General features: G+C 38.7%; 1 protein-coding gene across 2 annotated transcripts; it reads left to right on the top strand.

Moving 5' to 3' along the window:
- On the top strand, nt 1-27256 carry abat (4-aminobutyrate aminotransferase). Of its 2 annotated transcripts, none has more exons than XM_015059952.1 (18): nt 1-108; nt 644-698; nt 6332-6391; nt 10049-10189; nt 13187-13284; nt 13404-13433; nt 15953-16070; nt 18361-18410; nt 19363-19443; nt 19541-19633; nt 20432-20494; nt 20605-20668; nt 21791-21939; nt 22281-22418; nt 22872-23039; nt 24208-24354; nt 25050-25161; nt 25756-27256. In XM_015059952.1, the coding sequence occupies exons 4-18, from the start codon at nt 10120-10122 to the stop codon at nt 25875-25877; spliced, it is 1503 nt and encodes a 500-aa protein (XP_014915438.1). In that variant the 5' UTR covers nt 1-108; nt 644-698; nt 6332-6391; nt 10049-10119; the 3' UTR covers nt 25878-27256. The 2 variants fall into 2 exon arrangements, with proteins under 2 accessions (XP_014915438.1, XP_014915439.1); XM_015059953.1 differs by having other exon boundaries at nt 12-108; nt 628-698; nt 25756-25877.
- Nucleotides 27257-27867: the final 611 nt, after the last annotated feature.

Genomic DNA, 27867 nt, shown 5'->3' with positions numbered 1-27867 from the left:
CCGGTGCTCCCCTGGCAGTTAAGGACTCACACTCAGACTCACACTCAGTACCAACACGCCTCAGTCCCGCAGCGGTACACGCTGTCCTCTTGCTGGAGTTCATCACCGGTAAGTACTCAGCTGCTCTGCGCTGGCAGCCCCACGAGATGCTCGGATGGACCAGGTCTCTGCCGCGTGGCGCTGATGTTTGTGCACGCGCTCAGGAACACTCCTAGCATCTGGTCAGCGGGGCTGGGGCGTCCACGGCGCGAGCGCGGTTTTGCCCGTCTCCGCATCTGTGTGAGTAGGACATATCCTGCCGGTACATATTCCTGTCAGCCGGCTGGCCCGCATTAATATTAATGTGTTCCGGATGAACCGGCAGGATCCAGTCAGAACCAGATTTGAACGCGCTCAGTCATTAGAAGGAGTTTTCTCAACAGCATCTTTAACAAGTTTCAGAGTCGCAATGATGTGGATTTAGCCTGGAGGGAGAAAGTAGAGGGCGGGAGACTATAGTGGGGATAAATGGACAGATTTAACTCTACATTCAGCCTTCTCTGATCCAAACACAAATCTGCTAGTAACGTTGTGTTAAACAACATTTAGCTTTTTTCCCCTTTCTTTCTTAATGTCTTTGCTAATCAGGTGTTTGTGGCTCCAGGTCCTGTGCTGTTCCATCCAGGACTTCTGACTGTCTGACGCCTTCAGGGCATCTGGTAAGAAATTCAAACGCACAGCTCATTTCCAGGTGCTTGGACGGACACAGGAGGCACTGTAGGTTCACAACAATGCACCTGTGATACTTCGACAGCTTACATAATCACTTCTTACTGACCTCCTTTACCAGTCAACTTCTGTTACCTGGTTGATGTTGAAGAACGGAAACATGCAGATAAAAGAACTCTGTAATCAGAGTTATTTTATCTGTTGCTCACAAATACACTGGAGTCTGTTCTGCAGCCATAAACCTTTCTCACATACTACAGGCCTTCTCATTCATTCATTCATTAATGCTGACCATATACAGATACACCTCGCGAAACGGAATTATCATCTCAAAGTTAAGTAATTCAGTTCAAAAAGTTAAACTTTCATATATTTTACATGTTTATTTCTGTTAATTTAGATTAATATGGCTTCCAAATAATCAAAGCCAAATTTAATTTTTGAAAAATTAGAATATTTCATTAAAAAAAAAATTTCTTTGCTTTTTTTTTTTTTTCTGACATGCTCAGTTGTGGTCTAAAGATCAAAGGGAGGACTGGTAGTATTTGACAGCAGCTCATCGCTAAAGAAGCTTGATGTTCACAGTTCTATGCTCAGTCATATTCATGGAAAAGTTAGTGGAAGGAAAAAGTCTGTCAGGAAAAGATGAACAAGAAACGGGGATCACTGCAGCCTTGAGAAAACATGGACTGTAGCTGGAGTCAGAGCTCCAAGAGTCGACACACAGCTGTCCAGGACCCGGACCGGACTGGACCAGAACCAGATCAATCTTAAAAGGAAAACCTTTATTACGTTTTAGTAAAATTGCTCACCAAAAATCATTGATAACTTTCTCAATAGTCAATGGAAAAATTATTAAAATAATGAAATTATTTTAATCTAAGCTTTCATAAATTTTATAAATGTGTTGTTAGGTTTGAACTTGAACTTGAACCTTTACCTTTTATATTGATACTTGCTGTAAAAATGTTGTATAAATAGATTACAGTGATTTTAGTATTCAGCTATATGCAGTGTTATATGTACTCGGTAGAGTTCTAAGATTTTAGTTTCAGATCTATAGTTTTATTAATATCTTGCTTTTTTTAACCTTCAGAGACATTTCTGTCTCAGTTACAATGTAAATGAATCCAGTAGTTCAGGCTGTGTGGTCTACTAGCTGTAGTGTTCAATAACACTGCGCTGCAGCTGGGATTATGCAACAGTTTTCTCGTCGATGCACTTTCAGCTCATCAAGGGCAGACCACTTTAGACTGGAGCAGACCAGTTTTAGTTAAGCTTCATCATCAACATGTTGATACACGGCCTTCAAACATATCGTAAGCTCCTGTCAGAGAGGTTAGAGAAAGTACAACTATTCATCAACATGAACATTATGACTTCTGACAGAAGTTAATCTTGTTACTGGGATATCTCTGTCTGAAATAATCACAGAAACAGCTCTGAACACTGATTAGACAATCAGATACAGATATGAGTTTATTAAGTACACACAACCTGGAAACCTCAAATTCTTCTTCTTTGCTTCTTGTTTGCTGTATTTAATCGTAAACATTTAGAGACATCAAGCAGGATGTCGGCGTCAACAGGTCGGAGGTCACAGAAATCTGCAAGTGTAGTGTGATCTGTGTGTAGACGTTATTAGACACGTTCCTCCAGCTCAGACCACCCATGTATCATGACCTCAGATCACACTCTGTTGAGTCTAATGTAATAAAGTTATCAGCATGAGGCTGAAATCCTGTTGATCCAGAACTACCTGAAAGCAGAGAGAGCTGCTCTGGAAAATGAACAGATTATATAAAACATGCTCTAAGAACACTCCAACTCAGCTGATTCTTGGTTAGTTTTTCCTTTTACACAAGGAAGCTTATACAGACCCCCCTTTTTGCCTGGAGTGTTGCCATGGTGACAGGTTGGCACTTCCTGGCTTACTTCTCACTGTGGAATAGCAATGAGTGAGGGCATAAGGGGTAGTCAATGGTAGTTGCATGATACACAAAAGACACCTAAATTCTGCCCCAGAATATTAGTGAAATGTTAAAGTGTTTGAGCTCTGATCTCATCTCAGTGATCATCATTTATGTGCAATTTAAAAAGAATACTTCAGGAAGCCCAAACAGAAAATACGGGCCCCGAACAACACTTCTGGTGTTATCAGTACATTACAGAGTCTTTCAATATAATATTAGATGGAAAAGATTCGAGCAAGAACATTTAGAGGTGATGCAGCTGTCGCTCCATTCCAACACACTGACATGTGTTGTGTAAAGGTTATGAATGGAAATCCTTTAGAGACTATTCTGACCATCAGAGGAACTTTATGCAACAGATATGTCTTTATGTCCTTTGTGTGAAGGCAACTTAGGCAGAAAACATAAAGGACATTAAATGTTGAGGCTAATATGCTGGCAAGAAATCAAGGAAAAAACTAAGATGAGAAAGTTGTTCCTGATCTCAGATGTTTACAAATGGCAAAAACATCAAGTCTAGTTTTCTCTAAAAGCTATTTACAAGATGCTGGATCACCTGTTTTTAGCTTCTGTTAGCCAACAATCCATTGTCTGTGACCTCAGGGGTAAAAGAAAAGTTCAAAACCTAAATATTATCAAAACAACATTCCAAAAATCTATTGAAAATAAGTTGCATATGAGAAAATTGAGATAAATCAAAAAAGAACATTAAATATTGGGATGATAACTTGATGTAAATCCTCAAAATATTTTTAGGAATAAAAAATTGCATTTGTTGTTGCTGTTAAACCACCATAACACTCAGGATTTATTCATGAATCGACTCTGCAGCCTCATGTCATTATCCTGAGTCTGTGACAACTTCCATCAGAATCCTTTGACATTTAGTGAAATAAGCCTCACCTAACTAAAGTCCCCAGTAGAGTTGGACATTTGCCAAAGTTGTTTAAAATAAAAAAAGTAACTTTCATCCAATTATCTGTTGCTATATTTAGACATGCCCAATTAACCTTTTAGCTAGCTGCAGCAAAAACTAAGGTTTTAATTCTTAAACACACACACATATGTTTTTTGTGGCACTCGTGGCCTTTCTTCAACAGTAGCCAGACAGGAAGAAGGGCAAAGAGAAGGAGGAGATGTGCAGTGGACGTCGCAGGCTGGGAATCGAACCAGGGACCACTGGGTAGAGAACTGTAGCCTCTGCTCTAGCGCTCTAATTCACTTTTGAGGTCATGAGTTAAAAGTTACAATCCTTGATAATAGCACCACCTATTGGTTAGGACATGTAACCAATAGGTGGTGCTATTGGTTACCGGCTCACAGTAATGAACCCTAGCGGTTCATTACTGTGTTACTGCAGTAACTTAATGGTTAGCTTTTAATGTTTTCCAGAGCGTCTGGTCTGTCTTTCAATATTGATAAATGTGTTCATTCAGGCTCTGATGCGTCTATTGTCTTCATTACAGTTAAGTCCAAATTTAAATATCTGGGAATATTGATTTGAAAAAATACTACTAGAAGAGACTAGGAAAACATTGGAAGATACTTGGAATGGATGAAGCGGTCCTTGAGCCGTTGGTTAACTAGAGATCTGACTGTTTTTGGATGGACTCTTCTATCCAAAGCTGAAGGATTGTCCAAATAAATTTCTCCATGCCATTCTGCTTTTATCGCTGACAAAAATATTAGGAAAGCCAATTCAATAATCTTTCAATTATCTGGAGGAACAAAACTCACTATTTACGACGATCTCATCTTATTAAAGATTATGATAAGGGTGGAATTAGGAATTTTATTTAAAATAAATTTGCTGAAGATCTATCTTTCCAACTCAGTGTGGTTTCATGTCCCTAAAGTCATATTTAATAAGTTTGGTGACTTGGATTTCTTGCTTTAATGTGATTTTGTATTAACCAAGATTCCTATTTCACTGCCTTAACTTTCATAAACAAGTTTTGCATTTTTGGAAAATGATATTTGCCCACAATTTTACCCCACATGGATCCGTATTATGGAATGATGTTGATAAATAGAAAATCCATTTTTAAAACTGACTGGTATGAAAAAGGTATTGTATTTGTCATTGACTTAATGGACAATAATGGTGTTTTGTTAAATCGTAGAGAATTTACCAACAAATGTAATCTGAACTGTACTTGTTATGAATATCTAAAAATATGCAAAGCTATTCCTGTAGCTCTTATTCATCTTATCCAAAACATCTTAAGATATTCTAATGTTTCTTCATCCTTACCCAAACTGAAAATTGGAGGCTGTACTCTGACTGATAGGAAGTGCAATATTGTTGTACTAGTGACTACCTTCAAATCTAAATTGTTTATTGATTACACTAATGTTATCTTGGTAACAACAAATTTGTCTATAATTGAGAAGGCATTCTCAAATGGCCAGTTTCACCAAAGGTTAAAGAGACTCACTTCAAAATCTCTCACAATATTTACCCAGTGACTGACTTTTTGCACAAAAGATTTAAATTTGATCCAGCATGTTGTGGCTTTTGTGAATGTCCAGGAAAATCCCTTAGTCATCTTTTTTTTCTTGTCTCTTTTCTTGTAAACTGCGGAGAGACATTAAGAATTGGTTGTCCCTTAATATTAAGGACATCCTAGAGATTACCATTATCCATATATTATACTGTTTTGACCTTGATAGGCAAATATCTGAAGTGGTAAATATTTTCTTCTTGCTTGTTAAATATCATATACACTGCTGTAAATGGAGAGGTTCTGCTGCTTGTTTTGATTTTTTTTTCCTTGACCAATTTAAACTGTATTACACCTCACTGAAACATTTGAAATCTGTGTATGCAAAAACAGTAACTGCCAATATCTCCATTTTCCTTTTGTTTTAAATCTTGCTCTATTTTTATCATTTGCCTTACTGTTACATGCTTGTCTTTTATAGTCTTAGCCCAATGTTTTGTTTTGGTTTTTTCCTACCTATGTTCCAATGTTCTTTCTGTTTAATATTGTATACTGTTTGTTTAATATTAATAATAATAAAAAAACAACAAAAAAACTACATGGTTAGTGTGGTTATCTCTCTAAACGGCAGAATTCCTAACATAGATATGAAATTATTTTCAAAATTCTTGTTTACAAATTTGACCAAGAAATAAATATTCTGCCATGGCAACCATTGAAAGTGTGCTTCTTGAAGACGATGACCAGGCCAAGTACGCCGCCTGACCAGCAGCCATCAGCAAACTGTGGTTGTTTTAACATGCGAGGGCCCAGCTGTATATCTGTCATTCTTCTGATTGTTCTGAAGCCAGGACTGTCAGCTGTCTGTGCAGTAGAGCGATATACTGTAAAGGGAAATGTGGAGCAGCATAATCTCCTCTACTGAAAAGCTCTGTTGATGTTTTTTGTTATCACATTGCTAATTTTTAAAAAAAGTTGTGAATTCAGAAAATAAAACCATTTCCTTTTGTACTGAAAACAGAGCCAGCAGTGCCTGGAGTTTAAACAAATCAAACACTTTAATTTCATATTCTGGATAAAGTCCATCCATTTAAAGTTGCTTTAAATGGCTGGGGTTGAGTTTCTTATCCAGATCGCTTTTCCTTTCTTTCCTTATTCCTTAAATGACTAATTATTGATATTAATTTACCTAATATGTTTTTGCAGGAGCAGGCCTTGTGCAGGGACATTTAAGACAGTTGGAACCAGGAACTCTTAAATCAGCTGGTAAGTTATTCTAAGTCAAAATCTACCCGTATTAGCATGGACTGCTGTGTTTTCAGATCATCAAACTAATGCTAATCAACCAGACAAAGATAACCTGAGTAAATAGCTCTGAAATTAGGATTTTATTTATTCAAGAACAAAGACTTGGGGGGGAAATAACCTTGAAAACTTAATTTGAAAAACAAGTTGCACCAGAAATGTTTGTGCTGCAACGACCATCAAGCAGTGAATCATTCACATCACTATGAAGGATGTTTGTGCCATTCTTCTCGTAACCAGTCAGATGGGAGTGTGCTTTGACTCACTGTCCCTCTGCCAGACATGATCCTTCATGATTCTTCTGGTTGAGAGCAGACTCCCTGTGAAGTTGTTCAGGTGTTGAAGCAGCCACCAGCTCCAGACCATTATAATGTCACTTCTATGTCTGACTCAGTGTAATGTAGTTTTCCTGAAACACTGTGCCTGTTCTACACCAGACGTACAGAGATGCACACCTACAAGAAAGTTCACATTTTGTCTCAGGAGAATATTTACCCAGAAGTGCTGGAAACCAACCACGTTTTTTTTCTCTCTTTTTTTTTGGTAACTGTAAAATTGTTCCTGTGTTCTGTTGGGTCAATGGTGGTTTTGGCTCTGAAATGGAAGCCATTTTCTCCCAGTGTCTCTTTTTATCATTGGATCCTGAACTTAGCTGAGGTGCTTTGGTATGGGTGAATTATTCTGCCATAAGTGGGAGCACACATTTTCTGTTTGAAAGCAGAACTTCATGTCTTTCTTCTTGAAATTTCTAATGCTTGTACTCAACACTGTGCTTTGTCAAACATTTCTCCTTGTAGAGAGTTATCCGTTCTCCATGCTGAGTTCTCGATGTATGAGGTTGAAGTTGAGTCAGTGAGTTGAATTCATGAATTCCATTTATTAATACCAAAATACAGCTGGTCCATTTCACATGTTACCTTGAGGATCTAGCAAGACAAAATGGCACCGCAGAAGGGGTTGTAATCTCCTTTGTTAGCCTCTAGCTAAGCTACGCCCCAAAAAGGGTGTTCCCTAGTTGTCATTTCCTCTAACCCGAGCTCTCATTTGCATTAATTTCCTTTAGGTTTAGCTTAGCAACTAGCTAACAGAGATGGAAGGAAAACACAATTATTTATTCTCAACAGTGCCCAAAACTTACCTCTCCTAAATATCCACCAGTAGTAGTACACTGCTAGCAGATATTTAGTAGCCACACAGGCATTTCCACGAGAAGAAAACAAACGCACCCAGTATAACACTTTCATTCAATTGGCTGAGAGGTTGCCAGGCAACAATACTTTTTTATTCGAGTGCCAGCAGAAAAGAATTTTCAAGCGAGCAGAGAGGTTAGCAAGCAGAGATTTGATCCGAGCAGAGAGACGTTTTGAGCGTGAGGAGGCTGCTGAGGACGCCTCTGAGAAGCTTCATCATGTGGAAGCTGCAGACCTGTGGTCAGTTGCAGACCTGGGGTCATCCAGTGTTTCTGCTTCCCCTAGGCTGTTCTGGTGTCAGGTCAGGCCATCTGTGTAGCAGATGGAACTCGCTCCAAACTGGGTCATACAGTTGGATTATAAATCCAGGCACTGCAGCAAATGTGGAGCATCAGAATAAATCATATTGTAATGTCTCATGCTGGTGTTGATTTGAGGCTCTATTTTCTTTATTTCAGGACATGGAAGAGACCAGCGGATCTTTTTAAGCATTAAATATAATTTTCTTCACCATTGTTAAAATTTGCTTCAGTAATTATTTTGGGCTGACGAACAAACCAAATTCACATTTCTTCCTGTATCATTATCTTATTTAATTTGTAAGACTCAAAGTTTTTCCTTATGAAAAACTAATCTGTCATCCCTCCATCAGCTGAGGGCCTCTCCACCTCCTTCTGCTCCTCCTCTTCCTTCTGCTGCTGCTGCTGTGTAACCAGAGTAAAACTAGCCGAGGTAAAATACAAAACTGTTGCTTGGACAAAGAAGGAATCAGTACTGTAGTCAGAGAGCTCAGTCCATCAGGTTAAAAACTGGTGAACAGTTCTTAACCTGATAGATGTCCTGGAAACGTATAAAACCCATGGAGATCTGTTGCTTCGAGCTGTTTCCCCCCGGCTGTGTTTACATCATGTAGATTATTTTAAAACGCAGCCATAAACCCATTTGTACAGACAGACTTTTAATTTATTCAATATTATGTTGGATGCGTTTTTCCTACATATTTTGTGAAGCACTTTGTGATTTTTATCTGTGAAAGGTGCTATACAAATAACATTTTACTTACCGGTACTTATATTATGTGGCTTCTCTGCTTCAGTTAAATGCCCCATAATGCTTCACTCCATTACTGCCACTGTCACAAATATGACACGGCTAGCCCCCCTGTCCAGCAATAAGATGGAAACAAACATCAGTTGTTTATTTTGGCCCATTTTTACTGTATTTATCAGACCAATGTATCTGTAGTAAACATGTCTCCAGAGTACCAGCCTGGTTCCTGAATGAGGTTCCTACAGTTAAACATTCAGACCACATGCATGCAGTGAGCTGTATGTTCTACATCCGGGTGGCAGAGACTGTGAAGCCTCTGAACTGGAGGGAGAAGCATAGTGTGGACAGGGTGCAGCAGAAATGGGATGGAACTGACCATCAGATCTGTCAGGTTACATGAGGAGAAGCTCTGATGCGTTTCCGATCAGGACGCAGCCTCTCCCAGCATGCAGAGCAGGGTTCTTGGGTTTCAAATCAGAACTTTGTGTTCTGATTTTAGCTCCTAACAGTTGAAACTCCCAGCCTCCCCAAGCCTCTCCTCGCCCCCCCTCCATCACTTTGTTATGCACCCCCCTTCTGTTGCTGCCCCCCACCCCCTTACTCCCCCTCTCAGGCTCATAGATGCAGTCTTGTGTAACTCTCGACCTAAACCAGTTTGATCCAGTTCATGAGTTGTTGCCAAGAGACCGTCTGGGTGTGAATGCATGTGTGTCTATGGTGTTTTTGTTGTTGTCTTTTTTGGTGTGTGTGTGTGTGTGTGTGTGTGTGTGTGTCTGAAGGGCTGGGTTTTCTGTTGTATGTGAAGGCAGTTAACTGGAATGTTCCTGTTCCTGCAGCCTGCGTTACGTAAGAGCTGAAGAGTGAGGAGAAGGAGCAGACAGCCATGTCTCTGTAGCATTCTTCCTGTTTACTGGAGGCAGATCAGAAGTTGGAGGTTTTGGTTCTGTTGTTGTTCTGGTGGAGATCTGGGTGCTGCTCCAAGTTGCCCTCATCTCGACATCTCTGCCCTTAAACATCAGTGTTTATCACGCAGCTTTAATGTCAGCAGGTTTTACAGAAACATTACTTTTCATTTTAACATGATTGAGATCATGGACTGTGAACATATGAATGTTTGCCTGGACATTGTTTGAGCAACAGGAAGTAGATATTAGTTTGCCAGCCAGTTGATGGATCACTCACGTAGTAAAGATTTGACACATGACCCCCTGATTGGCTGTGATCGGAGGAGCTGGCTGGCTGCTGGTCGCTCCCCTCAGCCGGCCCGGCGGCCAATCGCAGAGCTCTGTCACTTCTCATTTTTCCTTCTCCCTCTTTGCTCTGACTCAACTCCTCATCACTTGATTTGAAGCATCGTTCCGTCTGTGCCGGTCTGCAGGTGCCTGAGTGAAGTCAGTCAGTGAGCGCCGTGCCAGCCGCTGTCGCTCTCCGCTCTGTGGCTGTCTGGTCATGGCGAGCTGCTTGATCGGCCGTCAGCTGTCTCTCTGCGTGCAGAAGAACTTATGGCTGAACTCTGCAGGTAAACCCAAAACAACAACCCATCACCCACTCTTAGGTTCCAACGTTTTGTTTATGTTTTTTAACAAGGACAAAATACATAAGACTAAAAATGCCACTTTTTATGTAAAAATTGGATTTTAAAAACAAAATGTACAGACCACTACACATCTACAAAATAATATGCAAAAACAACAAAAATCTAGAAATGCATTGTGTTCATGTCAGTTATTACACTTTAAATTTTAAGTGCACATTTCTAGATAGATTTGTTTTATATATTTGTTAATGTCTGTTTTCTGTCTTTGAACAAGTCATTTATATATGTGTAATTTTGAATTGTTGCAATACAGTTGTAAGGTGTTATGTAATATTATTAATTTACTGAAGAGATTATCTCAGATTTGAGCTAAAGATTTCTCCGTGCATGTCTGCATATTAGATTTTTATATATAAATGTTGTATTCTAATATGCACAATAAAACAATTCCACTAAATTATTGAGGAACAGAAAATAATAATACTAATTATTATCCATGCCTTATCCAGTGATGAGGCATGCTTTGAAGCTCATTAAAGCTGATGAAATGTGGGGTCTGTCAAGCAGTATGTGGGTCATTTAGGCATTTTTACAAGATGCAGAGCAGTTTTCATAATAAAATAAGATGATTACTGTAAGATAATAACTTTCTACTAACTCTTCTTCTGCCTCTCTTTTACATTATGTTGTGTTCCATCCTTGTTTGTGTGCCACTGGGCCTTGATGAGTGCAGTAGTCCTCTTTCTGGGATTGAATCCCACTACCCGTCTGTCACATGTTGATGTGCACCTGGGCAAGACACTTAGCTTCAACTTACCTACTGATCTGCATATTGGTGCATGTGTTGGATGTGGTTGTAGTGTAAAACGCTTTGATTGGTTGGTATAATTCAGTCCATGAACCACTGAAAGAGTCGGATTAATGTAGAATCTTCAGTAAGCTTCAGCCTTGGAGTCCTAGATGTGTTCAACAGTTCACAGAATGATCTGTGTGAATGTTTGACTGACCTCAGGATGTGCTTATCAAAACTCAGTAACAGAGCCATGTGTCATTGGCCAGCTGTGCTGAAGTCCAGCACTCTGAACTAGAATAAGAGTCAGTGACAATAAAGCGATGTGTGCCAGAGGACTAAGCTGGTTTAAACCGCTTCCTTTAGTTCCAGTGAGGAACTGCCAACTCAGCTGACAAATTAACAGATTACGAGAAGCAAAGTTTGTCCTGCTTCTCTGAGATCCGGCCAACCTCTGGATATAAACTCCATTTATGGACTCACCTTTAACTCATTCACCATCACAGGGTGAACTCTGACCCTTCTCGGATATCAGCCTCAAAGAACTATTTGTTCCAATCAAATTCTAGTTAAAGCATGTCAGAAAAGTAAGAGGTGTTGTTTTCTACTTCAGTGACAGTGTGGTCTTAAGTTCTGATATATTGGATTCCAGATGTGCATGGTGTGTGCTTTGCATTTGAAGAAGGTCAAATTTCCATTTAGTTCTCCTTAAGTTAATCTGAAGACGGGGATTGAACAACACAGAGGGATTCTTTAAAGTTTCAGAGAAACATGAGTAAAATGAGATCAGAGGTCAGACATGGTCTTTACATGACTCCAGATCATATAGAGGATGGTGGTGGGAGTTTTCTCTTCATTCGGTTTGTGTCGTTTGCGCTCCACGACACTTCACCCACCTCACCTGCTGGTGATTGTCAGTGGCCAGTGGTGCAAAATGGCAGCCTCACTTCTGCAGATCTTAATTAGAGACATAAATTTTATGGGTTTATAAATAAAATTGATTATTACTATATGGAATAATGTTGGTGGATGCTGCATCAGACTCTGTTGGTTTAAATCTCTGTAGCGCCTCCCTGTGTACTCTGTTTTCATGAAATTCTGTTAAAAAAATTTATGACCGGAAAGTATTGTGTTTTACAGGCACATAGTGCTGTTTTATAGCACAGTCATGTAACAATGTCACCTTAAGTTGTTATGATATATATATATATATATATATATAAAATATGACTTAAAAAAATTTTACTGTGTAATTGACTTTAAATTGGGCCTCTGTCTCTTTAAAAACTCCTGCTCTTTCTGAAACTCCGCCTTAACAAAGTCATCACAACATGGCTCCTCTCTTATTCAATTCAATTCAGAAATACTTTATTGATCCTGAAATTAAATGTTTTGAAACTCATTAATTCAAAGTCTTCAAAGAGTTATTGTAGATAGTGATGGCTGTTGATAGGAAAGATCTCCTGTAGCACTCTGTCTTACAGCGAATCTGAAGAAGCCTCTGACTGAAGATACTCTGTTTTCCCAAGACAGTCTGATGAACATTTTTACCAGCGGTTCACTGAGAAGTTGCTCGGTGGAACTGCAGATGCACAGTTCCACCAGGTGTTTGCTAATTGCTGCTGGCTAGTTTGAAGGAGCTGAGTGGGGCAGGGCTGCTCTGTGAGGTGGAGGCTTGAAAACTGCAGCTCAGAGGAGGAGCTTCATTCTCAAAGGCGGAGCTAAGTCCACCCAGGTGTTTTGCATAGCCTAATGGTTACCATGGAGATTAAGATATTTCTCAAAACATGCCTGAAAGAATCAAGGGAACACTTCAGAGGGAATAACATTATTGCATGATATAAAGCTAAAAAAAAGTTGAATTTGCATAATTCAGCCCTTTAACTAGTCATAACCTTTCTACCAGGAAAAGCTGACGGAGCTGCCTGCCTTCACATCATTAGCTGAAGCTCAGAGAGTAAAGTGACATTTGTTAGGTAAAGCAGTTGGTAAAGTTGGCCTGGCAGTGTCACATTACAGGAGCAGCCGGCTGTTCATCTATACACCTGATTGATGCCAATATTTGGGGCCATAACGATATACATTAACCTTGAAGTTATTCTACTTTAACTTCAGTGTAGATACATGAACATATAGTGTCTCTGTTCTTGTATTTGTTCCATTCATTCTCTTTAATGCGTTTCCATCAGGGTGCCGGTACGTCAGTAAGGCAGCAGCGAAGACGCAGGTGGAGTACGACTATGATGGACCCTTAATGAAAACTACAGTTCCTGGGCCCCGATCACAAGTAATGCAACCTTGCACAATGTTACAATGTGCAAATCACATGCAAACATTCAAAAACAGAGTATCTCCCTCAGGTCATATGGAGTGTTTCAAACCTTGCTTTGTTTTCTTTTATCTTAGGAGCTGACAAAACAACTGGGAGACATTCAGGTGAGTGGGAATATTTCTGTGTCAGGCCTTTTATTTGATATATTGTAAGGCCCATTTTCACTTTGTGGGGAAACCACTGCTTCTTATGGGGCCCAAAGGTACTTTCCCATAAGAAGACATGTTGTTTTGGATTATGTTCAGGATCAAAGTGTGGATTGAGTTCAGGTTAGCTTTAGGTTTAGGCAACAGAAATGAATATCTTCAGACAGCATGTCTGAAGATATGCTGTCTTCAGACATGCTGAAGACCTTAAATATTCTATTTAAGGTCTTAAATAGAATAGTTTAACTGTTCTATTTAAGACCTTCTGTAACATATTTACTAACCTCCTGCAGACTGACGGACCTTTTGGGGGCTGAAGCCTGGTCCTAGTGTGATGGGCCCTTTTCTTAGGGTCAGAAAGAAAACGAAAAAATGCAGAAAAACTGTTGTGATGACTCCCAGAAGGTGGAGTGTTGGAAAGTACAATTTCAAGGCATTAAATTCTTAAATGTCTTTTAAGTTATATTTATCTTAAAAGTTATTATTGCTTTTTTAAGACGACTGCAGGTAACATAGTTACTTTATTGTGCTGTAAAATGGCACTATCTGCCTGGAAAATACATAGTAGCCCTTTAAAATGGAGGATATGGGTGGATATAAAACTAATTATTCTAAAATACTCTGATTAGTTGTAAATTTATTATTATTCTCCCTTCCATGTGAACTTGTGTAAGGCTGGTTCTTCATACATATAGCTCATCAGTGTGTGTGGTCAGATTCATCTCCTCTTGTATTAAGTCAGTGAACCAGTTAAATGTCCCCTGCAGCTCAGCCGCTGTTCCACATTTCACTTCTCCGGGAGACACGGTGCCTCTGCAGAGGCCTGCAGACGTCCTGGCTGCACTAACTGTGCAAACATTGGGAAAACAACACTGATTTAGCACATGTACATTTACTTAAGATTTCATTTTCTTACAGAAGCAGAAATTGTTGTAGAAAAAAGTCAAGTTTTGGCACCTAAAACTATAGAAACATGCTGTAAAACATAAAACATGGATATCTTCTCATGCTCCACTTGAAGTATAAGACTGCTAATATCGTCTGCTCTGTGTACACATGATCACTAATGCCAGCGCTAATGAAAAGATGGAGTTTCATACAGAGTGAGCTGTAAGTGAGGGCCACCTCTGATCTGCTGTATTGTGTAAGTACAGAGCGAGCCTCTCAGAGCCTCCCCTCTGTCTTAATTACTTTATCTTCACACAAGTTATTCAGTCTGCAGCTTAATGAGGGCCAGAGATCTGTGTGTGAAATAACACTCATAACTGATCTGTTATTTGTTCTGTTGCTTCACGTCTATACATGATCACCACAGAGCAGATTAGAATAGAACATTTTATTGGTCAACAAAGGGAAATTATTAAACTGCATTGATATATGGGTAAGGTTACTGTCTGTAAAAAGCCTAGGAGTCAAAATTTGTAAATTTAAGTCAGTGACTGCATAAATTTAATATTTGTTCTGTGTTTTTCAACTCGTATACATGTGAAATCAGAATTGAGAGATCCAAATTTAAGATATTAATTGTATTATTATAAGGTATTATATATATATATACACACACACACAGAGAGATTCACTGTGTGTAGTGAATCTCTACAGTATGTTGTTAACTTTATATAAAACATTACATAATAAAACATATAATGTGTTATTGTCTTCCTGAATTCATTTTTTTTAAATACTATAAAAAGCTGAAGGTAACAAGAGTTTGATTGTGCTATAAAATGGCAACATACATAATGCTGCCCTTTAATGCATGCACATCCTGACGTTGGGTTGATCTCTCCAGTGTTCCATAACTTCAGGGTTGAAGAGTTGTATTTCTAAATCTCTGATCTTTACTTGTTTTGTTGGAATGTTGCAACTTGTATTCATAACTTCTAAATTTGTGTTCTCACAGATAAAACGTCTGATTTCACATGCATGCATGAGTGGAAAAAACATGGAGCAAATGCAGATGTTACGTTTTTCATGCTTATTGACTCTGAGCGTACATTTCACTGAGCTCACCCTGCAGGTGACTCAATCTCTGCTGTTCTTGTCGGATCATCTGAGTTCTGCTGTTGCCATGGTGTTATCACTCTGTGCTGAAGGTTTTTAAAGTGGTTGTGGGGAAAAGTGAGCGATGCCTTCAGGAGCATTAGGAAAAACTAAGTTTTAAGCATATTATATGTAGAAAGATATGTAGAAGATTAAGACTTTTTTGTAAACTTATATAAATATTGGAAATCTTCATTTTCAGTATTTTTTTTAAATGATATATTTCCCAGCCCAGTGTGACAAACTTTTGGATCTACAAGTTTTTTCTTAACATCACCCTGGTAGACTTTGACCTTTGGTGGGGGGGATGAACTGGTGGTGTTTGATTAAATGTGTCAACATAAAATCAAACTCTTTGGTCAGTTGTTATTTTTAAGTATTAATTGTGTCATGTTGTTGATTGGGCTATAGTAAAACCAAACGTATGTTTGCAGAATGTTGGTGCAGTCAACTTCTTTTGTAACTATGAAGACAGCAGAGGAAACTACCTGGTGGACGTAGACGGCAACCGCATGCTGGACATTTACACTCAGATCTCCTCCATTCCGATTGGTTAGTAACACAAGATCCAGTTCAATCATCAGATGCCAAAAAATACAAATAAAATAAACTCAGTAATGCTTGATTTTTATTTAGGTCAGACAACTGGACCCCTTGACTTACATGTCCATCTCTTTATTTAGTACATTTATGTACTAAACTTACACAAGTTGTATTTTTATTCCCACCAAAAAATATATTTTTTTTCCTTTTGCTTTGAAATGTCCTGTAAATGTCACCACATTCATCCACGTTTGAAAAAAGTTTGGTTCTAAAGCACAAATCCAGAGGGCTGCCTCTGTAAAACCTGTAAAAACGCTGCTCCGCTGCTCTGACTGTCATGCCTGATCTGCAGTATTTCTGAAATCGTTTCTCAAAGTCGGGGCCTAAGGGTTTCTGAGACAGAAGGCATTTGTTGTTGCCTGCAGCTCCTTCCTAACTAATGCAGGATTTCAACAGGCCTGACAGTTTGAGCTGGCTACTGTTTTTACTGAACTTACTGGCGTGATTAAGATTCCTCTATTTCTAAAAACCTGGGTCGATGCAGATTAGAGGATTTATCCACCTAAGCCTTCTGTTAAAATGTTCAGCACTAATGTGCATTTTCACATCAAGCAGTCAAACATCACTGCTACTACACATGTCCAATCCCAACCAAGCATTAGACTTATCTCAGACATTGAGTCTAGGGCTGAAACAGTTAATCCGATTTATCCCGAAAGTAGTAAAAATAAAAATTGATACCAATTATTTTATCATATTGTCAAAATAGTCGATAAAATAACTGATAACAAAAAATTTAGTTGTAGCCCTAATTGTGTCATTCTGATTCTCTTAAGAATTGTTTTTCAGTTTTTCAAAAAAAAAAGTTTTTAGAAAGGAAAAATACCAACAAGTGATGCCACTGTCATCTCTTTGTCTTAGCAGCAGCTTGTTTTCTCTACAGCTGAGAGGAATTTTTTTTTTTAAGGTTTTGTTGGCTCTAGTGGCCTTTATTTGATAGTTAATTGACAGGAAAGTGGGTAATGAGAGAAGGGGAAAGACATGCGGCAACGGTCACCAGGCTGGGAATCGAACCTGCAACGGCCACATTGAGGACTAAGGCCTCCATACATGGGTTGTACTTAACCCCTGCGTCACCACCGCACACCCGCTGAGAGGAACTTTTAATACGTGCACTGTATTATTTTTCTCATGCTGGACGTCTCTCATTCTTCTTATTATTATTTGCTTTTATATATTCTAACCGTCGGTGTATCTGCATAGTTCTGTTAGCCTGTTGCTTTGCTGCTGCACCTGAAGTTCCCCAATAAGAGAGATTTTTTTATTGTAACTAATGAGTTGGTAGCTGACTGCTCCCTGCTGGTCACAGCTGGAACAGCACCGGCATTTATATAAGCGAGCTGCATCAGTTTATGTAAGGATCAGACTCACGGCTTTGTTACACTAACACACTAGTGTTTGTGGTGCAGATACACACACATGCACATCTTCCTCACAGATCGTTTCTATCCAGATCAGGGCTTTTACTGATTACACATAATAAAAACGTCCTAATGTTTACAAGGTTCATCATAACTATAATCTAACCACGAGTCTGTAGAAAGATCAACAGATTCCACATGACTGTTACTGAAATAAAACAGAATAGAAAAAGGTTACGCTATGGAAAAACTAAATATACCCTCAAACAAGACCTGCTTAGAGAATTTATAATAAGAATTGTTATTGACATTATAGAAAACGTATAATCAAATTATATGGAGTTTATGAAATTGGGTGGCATATAATAGGTGACTACATCAGTCTGTCAAGTGAAATTATTTGTGTATTTGCATCTTTTTTGTATTTCCAGTATTATAAAAAATAAGCTTAAGTGGCTACATGAAAAATCTGCAAAATGTAAAAAAAAAAATGTATCTGATTAATTGGCAGAATAACTGATATAATTGTCGATTAGTAAAATAATCGTTAGTTGCAGCCCTGGTGTACTTAATTTTTTTTCTTATTGCGTTTCCATTTGACTTTTATCTTTGTTAAACAAATGACAGTGTAGAATCTGTTATGTTACAAAGACAACTCTTTTTGCAAAGCTCCACTTGTCTCTGATGGATTGATTTGTCTTCCATTTGATTATATACATTGCTTTATCATAAGTGCTCTTGTACAGCACGACACAAAATAATCGTCTCATTTTCTTTATTTCATTTCTGTAAGAAATAATTATACAAAATTTTACTGTATGATTCTTAAGTTTGTGTGTGTTTTGTTTTTAATCGGTCCAATTTTGTTCTGTCTTCAGGTTACAACCATCCTGCTCTGCTCAAGCTGATGACCAATCCCAACAATCTGGTAGGTGCACGCACGCATACACACACACACACACACACATGTATTGCTCCAGTCAGCAGGAAGCTTCTGGGTATGTTGACATGAAGAAAGAATACCGATACCAAAAAAGTCTTCACAATTATCAAAAAACTAGGGCAAATTTTAGATCAAATTAAAAAATTTTTTTAGAAATTACAATTGATCTTTTCCTAATGCTGTTACTATGGAAACACAGACACTTGCCAAGCAAAGTTATTCTAAAGTTGACAAAGCCAAAGGAATATATTGTCTTTGTAAAAACAATCCCAGATGCTGCACTGCAGACGCTGATTGTTTTCACTCCCCAAACAAACTGCAGTCATGTGACTGAGCAGTATAAGGAATTATTGTGAAGTGGAAGGAAAATGATAAAATTCAAGACTTTTCCACTTTTGCTTTTGAGTCACAGAAAGTTTTACAAAGTTGAATTTTCATGTTTATGTGAATTTATAGATCTTGGTAGCACTTTATTCATAATATATACGAGGCAGCGTGTTTCACATAGCCAGGAGAACGCAACAGAAACATAAAACTGTTTTATAAATAGCCGTATAAGTGCTTCATAAATACTAGCATTACAATTATAAAAACAGCCTAGATGCATAATCCTTAATCAAATCCAGTAAACTTCATGAATTAAAAAGATGTTCCAAACTAACAGTCAGACTGAACTGTACTAGAAACACTCCATGTCCCAAGATGCAGCTTGATGGTCAGTAAAATGTGAAACCTCTGTGGTACTCGCGGAGGAGTCAGGACTGATTCTGCAGAAGAGCTGTTTTTAACTTTTCTGGATAAGAACAGGAGATGATGATACAGATACAAAGACATTTGGTTCTATACTGTTTCAGTGAAGTGATGGAATACTGTTGTATTTAAAACTTTGTGCGTTTCTCTGACTTAGTTTCTGCTTTTTTTTTTTTTTTTTTCCCAGAGCACATTCGTGAATCGACCTGCGCTGGGAATCCTGCCGCCTGAGAATTTTCCAGATAAAATCACTGAAAGTCTTCTCTCAGTTAGTAACACACACACTCTTTAACAGTTGTACATGTGTTCTAGTTAGCAGGAGAGAAGATGATCCCACTGAACCTGGCTGCTCCTCTCTCCCTCAGATTGCTCCCAGTGGAATGACTCGTGTTCAGACCATGGCCTGTGGCTCGTGCTCCAACGAGAACGCCTTCAAGTCCATATTCATCTGGTACAGGGTAAGTGTGTGTGTCCACCCAGAGTGGTGTTGGCCAGCAGAACATCCACACTGTCATGGTAAACAGATAAAAAGCAGCTGGAAGGAGGCATCAACCTTCAGGCAGGTACCGTCAGAACCAGGCTCTGCAACTAAAACCAAGTTTCCATGACAATAAAGGAATTGTAACTCTAAGCTGTAATCTCAGAGACCTTCTATCAGTCCTTCGTAACCTTACTGTGTAAAATCAAGAAAGTCCTTCGATTTGGAAATCAGCCTCTGTTTTTCCCTCAATAAATGGTTGTGATCTATTCTTTAAAAGGTTTTTGAGTCTCTTGTGAGTCACCAAGTTAAGGAATTTTTATCTCTCGATATTATCATCTCATCCTTCCAGTCAGGCTTTAGAACAAACTGTTGCTTGGGTTACAGTTTATCTCAGGAAGAGGACATAATGTATTAAATATGATAATTTGTGTTCTGACCTGGTCACAGTTCATAGAGGATACTTGACATCTTCTTTTAACTGTTTATTTTTTAATCTCAATGAGATTTTATGCTGATAAAATAAAGGATAGTTGAAAAAATAAACAAAAAATTCTATTTAAAGATTTTCAGTGGAATGTTAAGTAGCTCCTCTTTATTATTTTTCTTAATGACACATTTATGACTTAAGCTAAAACCAAACTCTTTTTGAATTGGAGTGTTTTTAGGCTGATTGATTCTCTGTGATCCTCATCAGTAACATGTTCATATCAAAGCGTAACAGTTAGTGATGATGGTCTTCCTGTGGAGTCCTGATTGTCTGTTTGCTTCGCTTCAGAACAAGGAGCGGGGCCACAACACGCCGTCTGAGGAGGAGCTGACCTCCTGCATGACGAACCAGGTCAGCCTGCCGACCGTCGTCGGCCTGCCTGCCAGCTGAGAGCTGAATGTGTAGAAACAACTCAACCCCCCGTCGTTTTCTTCTTTCACGTTTTGGTTTGTGCCCCTCAGGCCCCAGGATGTCCAGACCTCAGCATTTTGTCTTTTATGGGAGGTTTTCATGGCAGAACATTGGGTATGTTACACACTTCCTGTTTGTGTCTAGTGTTATTACCAGAGTTGGGAAGTAACTAAGTACATTTACTCAATTACATTTACTTGAGTAACTTTCTTGAAAAAATTTACTTTTAGGATGATTTTTTTTAGGATGATTTTTACTAAGTTGTTCTTTTTGCTTTTACTTGAGTAATTTTATCATGAAGTATCTCTACTCTTGAGTAAAATTTCTGGATTTTTTTTTTACCCACTGAATGAAGAACAAACATGTTTTAACCAAAATTCACCAGACACACACACATAAACACCCTGCAGTTTATGTTCAAGTTTCATAAGTTTTTTTTATTGAAAGAAACTGATTTGGAAAAATGTTTTTTTTTCCCTGATAGTCTTATTTTTTATTACTTATATAAATTATTGTCATTTTTATCCTCCAGATACCAACATCTTATTATATTTATATGTTTTGTTAAATATGGTAAATATAGTTTTATATTTTGATCAGTCTGATGATGTAATTTTTAAATATTAAATGATTGATAATTTGATCAGTTGAGTAGACTTTTTACCAAATACTCTTGTACTCTTGAGTAATTTCTTGGACGGATACTTTTTTCTTTTACTTGAGTAAAAATATGTTAAAGTAGTTCTACTCTTACTTGAGTAAATTTTTTGGGTTCACTGCACACCTCTGTTTGTTACAGAGAAACAAATTGCATTTAAACAATAACACTTTAGAATTCATACACATCTGCACATATCTGTACAGTACGATCTGTGTATAGATCCATGTTGTGTGTCTGTATTTGTGCTGTCGGTGTGTGTGGCGTCGCTGCCTCTGGGTCAGAGCATGTCAGAGTTTCAGGGACCTGATTACCAGCAAAAACAGATTTTCTTTAAACAAAATATCAATGTCTAAAAGATTAAATGCATCCAAAGGAATTATAACACTTCCAATTTGTGTATGAAAATAATATTTGTTAGGAGTTTTCTGAAGCAGCATTTTCGAAGCTTTCATTCACAGCAGGAAGATTTCTTAGATGTTATTAATTCAGTCCCAAATTTGTTTTCTGTATAGAGACGGTGAATGCTAATCATGGCTAATATCCATGTATGTATTCATATTTTGCTCCTTTTCAAGGCTGTTTGGCAACAACACACTCCAAAGTGATTCACAAGTTGGATGTGCCATCGTTTGATTGGCCAGTTGCTCCATTTCCCAGACTCAAGTATCCGCTGGAGGAGTTCAGTCGAGAGAACGCTCAGGAAGAGGCCCGCTGTCTGGAGGAGGTGGGGTGTGTGTGTGTGTGTGTGTGTGTGTGTGTGTGTTTGTTTGTTTGTAATACCTTGTGGGGACGATTTTCCTGACGTATACTATGTTGTGGGGACCAATTGTTCCTTGTGGGGACCTGAGCCTGGTCCCCACAAGGGGAAACCCTGTTTTTGGGTCAGGGGTCAGATTTAGGGCTAAGGTATGAATTGAGTTTTGGTTAGGGTTAGGTATGTGATGGTTAGGAAAAGGGTAAAGGTAAGGTTTAGGCTGTAGAAATGAATGGAAGTCAATGGAAAGTCCCCACAAAGATAGCAACACAAACGTGTGTGTGTGTGTGTGTGTGTGTGTTTCTCTCTAGGTGGAGGACTTGATTGTAAAGTGGAGGCAGAAAGGGAAACCTGTTGCAGGAATCATTATTGAACCGATTCAGGCTGAAGGTGGAGATAACCACGCCTCCCCAGACTTCTTCAGAAACCTCCGCAACATTTCACGCAAGGTCAGCCATCCTGCTGAGGCCTCACAGCCTCAGTTCTGCCTGAATGGGAGGGAAGAACGGAGCAGTAAAGCAAGCAAATGAAATCAGAGCAATAGTGCTCTTAGTGGGACACTCAAAGAGGCTTTATATGAAATCAGTCACACACTGATGATGGTGAGCTACTGGATGGTAGCCACAGCTGCCCCGAAGCAGGCTGACAGAACAATTACACATTTTGCTGTTACAACCTTATTCAAAAATGGATTATAAATTTTTATCTTTCCTTTACTTAAAAACTACATTCAACACATAATGACAACAAATTTTATGTTTTTTTTTCTTTTACATTTTTACAAATATTTAATAAATGAAAGCCAAGAAGTGACATGTTCAGAGGTAAATGACTTCACCATGAAGCTCAGCTTCATTCAGTCACTGTCTCACATCTCAGCATTCCAATGTTTTGTTCCTCAGCATGGCTGTGCTTTTCACGTGGATGAGGTCCAGACCGGCGGCGGATGCACGGGGAAGTTCTGGGCCCATGAGCACTGGGGCATGGACGACCCGGCAGAGATCGTCTCCTTCAGTAAGAAGCTGCTGACGGGAGGTTACTACCAGAAGGACGAGCTGCAGGCCGATAAGGTGGGTCAGCGGCTGAAAAGTGGACTTTTAAGTCAGCTGTTGATTTCAGGTCCAACTTGAAAACATCAACCATACACTGTATTATGCAAAATATTTAAAATTCATCATGTTGGATATGTGAAATAAATGTATTTAATAAATTCAAATGTATATATATATATATATATATATATATATATATATATATATATATATATATATATCTGACAATGCAGTAAGTAAATAGAATATTTATGTGAAATTTAGTCATTAAAATGACTAAATTTTAATGACTAAAATTTAGTAATTAAATTTTGGTATTTAATTAAATATTGGTATTTAATTAATTTGATTTCCAAATTAATTAAATATTAAATTTAATTAATTTGGTATTTAATTAAAATACCAAATCATTTCATTGCTCTATTAAAGCTGTCGTTGTGCTGCAGCTACAGGAAGTTCATCAAATATTAAACTATGTGCAATTATAAAATAATGCATACATTTTAGGAAAAGAAATGTATATGCATTTTATACATAGCATATTCATTTGGTGTAGTTAATACATACTTGTGTGTATGTTTTGGGGTTTTTTTATTTCCCAAAAAAGTATATTTTATTTTTTAAATGATGGCGTTTTTGGACCTGCAAACAAAAACACAAACATCTAAATAATATCATGTATATTAACACAGTTTCTAAAGAGTCACACTTTATGACACCATGTATGGAGAATAAGTGAGTTTATATGAAGAAGCTAGCTTTCTAAAATAATGAAAGATAAAATCACACTCAGACATTTTAAGTGATCAGAACCTTTTCCTCTGTGGGGCGATGGGGAAAAGGTTCTGATGTTTGTAACTGATCAAATTAGTATCACGACATGGCTCTGTCACTGTTCAGCACCTCTGAACAACACATGACGGCTTCCAGGATTTGATTTCCAGCTATTACAACCAGAACCAATCTGGTTCTTCCATCTCCACCACAGTAGCTCCTCCCATCATGCCTGCCTGTGCAGCAGCATCACCGGGTCAGAACGCTGAGCAAAAGTTTGGTTTACACTTTACAAACCTACTACAGCTTGCAGAGAATAATCCGGGTTTGTTGCCATTTGCCAGATTAGCTCAGATCAGATGCCAGGATAAAAATGTTTCATATTAATAATCTTGTGGTGTTTGTTTTTCAGCCGTACCGTATTTTTAACACCTGGATGGGAGACCCGTCCAAGAACTTGTTCCTGGTTGAGGTTCTTAACGTAATCCGCAGAGAGAACCTCCTGGAGGAAGTGACCCGCTCTGGGAAGGCTCTGCTGAATGGCCTCTACGAGCTGCAGGTACTGCAGACCACCGCTCACAGCAACGCCGTTCACAGCAATGCCGCCAACCTCTGAAACAATCACTTTATTTCAGTCATTTTATGCTAATAAAATGACTGAAATCACTTTAAGTCTTACACTTTAAGTAAGACTTAAAGTGTAAGTCTTACTTACACTTTAAGTGCAATAGATTACCTAGATAGAAGAACAAACGTGCCTTGATATGAATGGTTGCCATTCATAGTTCTTTGAACTTTTCCACACTTTCCACATTAAAACCAGACATTTCAGTGTACTTTATTGAGATTTTTAATAAAGGGCCAGCACAAAATAGGTGGAGCTGCAGTAAAATGATCCAGAGTTTTACATTTTCTCACAAATAAAAGTCTGAAAAGTGTGGCATTCATTTCTTGAACCACATTTTGCTGTGGTTACATCTGCAAATCTTTTGGGATCTCTCACTATAAGCTCAGAATCTTGGAAAAAAAAAATCTAAAAATTGAAATGTTTGTGAATACTTTAAAGTTAAGGTATACTTTAAGGTAAAGCTTAATTTTAAAAGGTAAGCTTTACCTTTTAAAATTCAGAAAAATCTTCAAAGTGAATGATTTGAAGTATTTAAAAAATCCTAAGGAGCTGCAGTAGTTCAGACTGTTGGTGTTTTTATAATGTGAATGTCTGTGATAACGAGCTAACCCTCCACCCCCCTCCAGGCTCAGTACCCCGGCCTGCTGAGCCGAGCTCGAGGACAGGGGACGTTCTGTGCCATTGATGTGCGGGACGCTGCCACGCGAGACAGACTGCTGTTGCAGGCCAGAGACAAAGGTACATTTTTCTTGAAATGGTTCCATAATGTAGGAAGAATGTATTTCTGGATTTAGTAGCAGATGTTGGTTGTGTCACTTCCTCTGTGATAGTGCTAGGCTTGTTTTGGTGTCATTTATAGGCTTAGATGATTAAGGTTTGACAAAACAAGACTTGATGTCAGTTGAACAATTCATTCACTTAACCTCCTGTAAACATCCACATCAGGCCAGCACCACCATGCTGATCCCACAGGGGTTCAGTTTGGGTCGGTCCGTCTTCTCCTCCAGAGGTAGACTGATAAACCGCCATGTGTTTAACTTCTTGGAGGACAGTTTGAGTCTAAAACGTGGTGTTATATGATCCTAATACAGAATCTCCTCTTTCTTCATCCCACATCATCACACTGCCTCCACCAAAAGTAGCTTGAAAAAAAAAAAGTTTTTTTTCATGGGCATAACCCACAAATTTAACTTTCCTACTAAACCAAATTCACATGCAAAGTTTAAAATAAAAAGTAAAGAATTTCAAACTAAAGCGTGTTTTTATATCTATGTTGAAGCTGTGTAAAGAACAGGAGGCCACAGTAACAGTAACCGTGTTTGTCGCCAACAGGCATGCTCCTGGGAGGATGTGGGGACCAGTCCATCCGTTTCCGTCCTGCTCTCGTCTTTAAGGAGTACCACGTCCACATCTTCCTCAACATCTTTAACGACGTCCTGGCTCAGAACAAATAAAGGCCGTGCCTGATGGAACTGAGGCAGAACCTACATAGGACAGATTTAGGGAATCCGGCTGTCGTGATAAGCACAGAGAACATGTTTCCTACAAATTTTCTGTTTAAACATCCAGAACCTGTTGGGTTCATAACATTTAAAACTGCAATTTTCCTTAGATATTACAGATAACTACATTCTTTTACTCGTGGAGCCATGTAGACAGAGCCAGTAAGCCATGCAGAGTTTAGACCAGAGGATCGATCCATTTTCAAAATGAAGATGCTTCCCTAAAATAAATCAGCTAAGAGATTCTTTGTCATTCAGCTGGGTTCATGTTGGCCCACAGAGACTGATCAGGCTGTAAGCAGACTGGATGAAGTCACAGCAGACCCCCAGCTGTTCCCCAGAAATCCAAAGTAAACCACTCTGCTTATTGGCCACCTCAGCCAGGCGGTGTTGGTGAAGCACATGAACATGATTTCCACCACGCAGCTGTTTCACATCCTTTTAGTTAGCATCCAGCTCTAACAGCTCAGAAACAAATTTGTCTCCCGTTCACCGTTTACTCCATGACCGTTCTGTGTCGTCAGTTTTGGGGTTCTGGATCTGATCTTCACCTCGTCTAGAGAACAGCGTCCGCTCTACAGGAAGACGCTGCAGAATGTCTGCAAATATTTGAATAAGGATGTGTGCGATCCTGTAACAAACTCCAAGCCCTAGATGATAATGTAGCTGCATGATAATAAGACTGTCCCCATCCTAAGCATGAAGAACCAAAATATTTAGTGTGCTAGAAGAAAGGCTGAATATGATCCTGAATGCAGAACCCTGACGGTGAAAAGCAAACCAGCAGCCTGCATGTGGTTTAACGCTATCCTGTCTGGGAATGAGTCTGTTCAGCCTTGTAGACAAACCTGAATCCTGACACACTACGACAGTGTCTTAGGCTGCTTCAATATGCCCATATTATTTAATTTATGTGTCCCTTGACGACTTTTTCTATTTAATATTTCTTACATCAAACTGTAAGAGTAAAACTGACTTCTCATTTAATCAAGATGTCACAGATATTCCAATGATTCAAACTTTTCTAAGCACATTAAAAGGCAGAGTTGCCTTGTTTAAAGATTCTCTACTTTTTTTTTGGTTTGTTTTGATTACAATGGTTAATGGTGCAAGTTCTGTAAGAAAAGCTTCTTACTGTGGCTTATCTGCGCATAATCTACATGTGTTCAGAGAAATGCATGCTGGGTAATTCTTATATCAGCAGAAAAAGGTGAACATGTTCAGGTGTGATATCTGTAGCTTACATGATGGACAATCTCCCCAAACAGCACCAGCCATGCAGTGGCCACTCCACTGCAGACGTTTGTTTTTCCTCTAGTGGCCACAAGAGGCATACTAGAGCAAGTTTCCCCCACTCAAACGTCCTTATTATAGAGTTCAGAGGAAATGTAGAGTTTTTCCTGAGGCAGATGGACACAGGGCACAGAGACAGCACAGCTCTGGTCCCTGTTGAGTTAAAGCTGAGAATTTGGAGCAGAACCGTTTCACAGCCAAACTGATGTTCTGTTGTGTCCCTGAATGTTTAATGAAGCGCGTGTTAGGAATGTGAACGGCTTCATTTAAAGTGTAGCTACAGTTAATTTTGTTACTACAGTTAAATTAGAATAATATCCAGTTACATACATGAGTACATGTTTATTGGTTTTATAACAGTCATCTATAAACTATATTCCAGTTAATGTAATGTCTTATATTTATTCCACAGGGTTTGGGTCAGGTTTTGCTAAGTATGAGCAGGCTGATGTGCAGCATGGTGTTAGTGATGACAACAGTGCCCGTCTGTTGTCAGTCAGTACTACACAGAATCCCTGTGATGTCGTCCTTTTAAACAAGTCAACTACTTCCACTGGTGATCTGAGATCTTGATGTTATTTTAGCTGGTTCTAATAACTGTTGTCTATAAAACATTCTGTCCTTGTATTGTGACAAATAAATGCCATTT

The sequence above is a fragment of the Poecilia latipinna genome, unplaced genomic scaffold (genome assembly GCF_001443285.1).
Source record: "Poecilia latipinna isolate Pla-1442-1.1 unplaced genomic scaffold, P_latipinna-1.0 Scaffold1672, whole genome shotgun sequence".
NCBI classification, from domain to species: domain Eukaryota; kingdom Metazoa; phylum Chordata; class Actinopteri; order Cyprinodontiformes; family Poeciliidae; genus Poecilia; species Poecilia latipinna.
The sequence above is the reverse complement of the archived record's forward strand: the minus strand, read 5'-3'. Positions and strand labels throughout refer to the sequence as shown.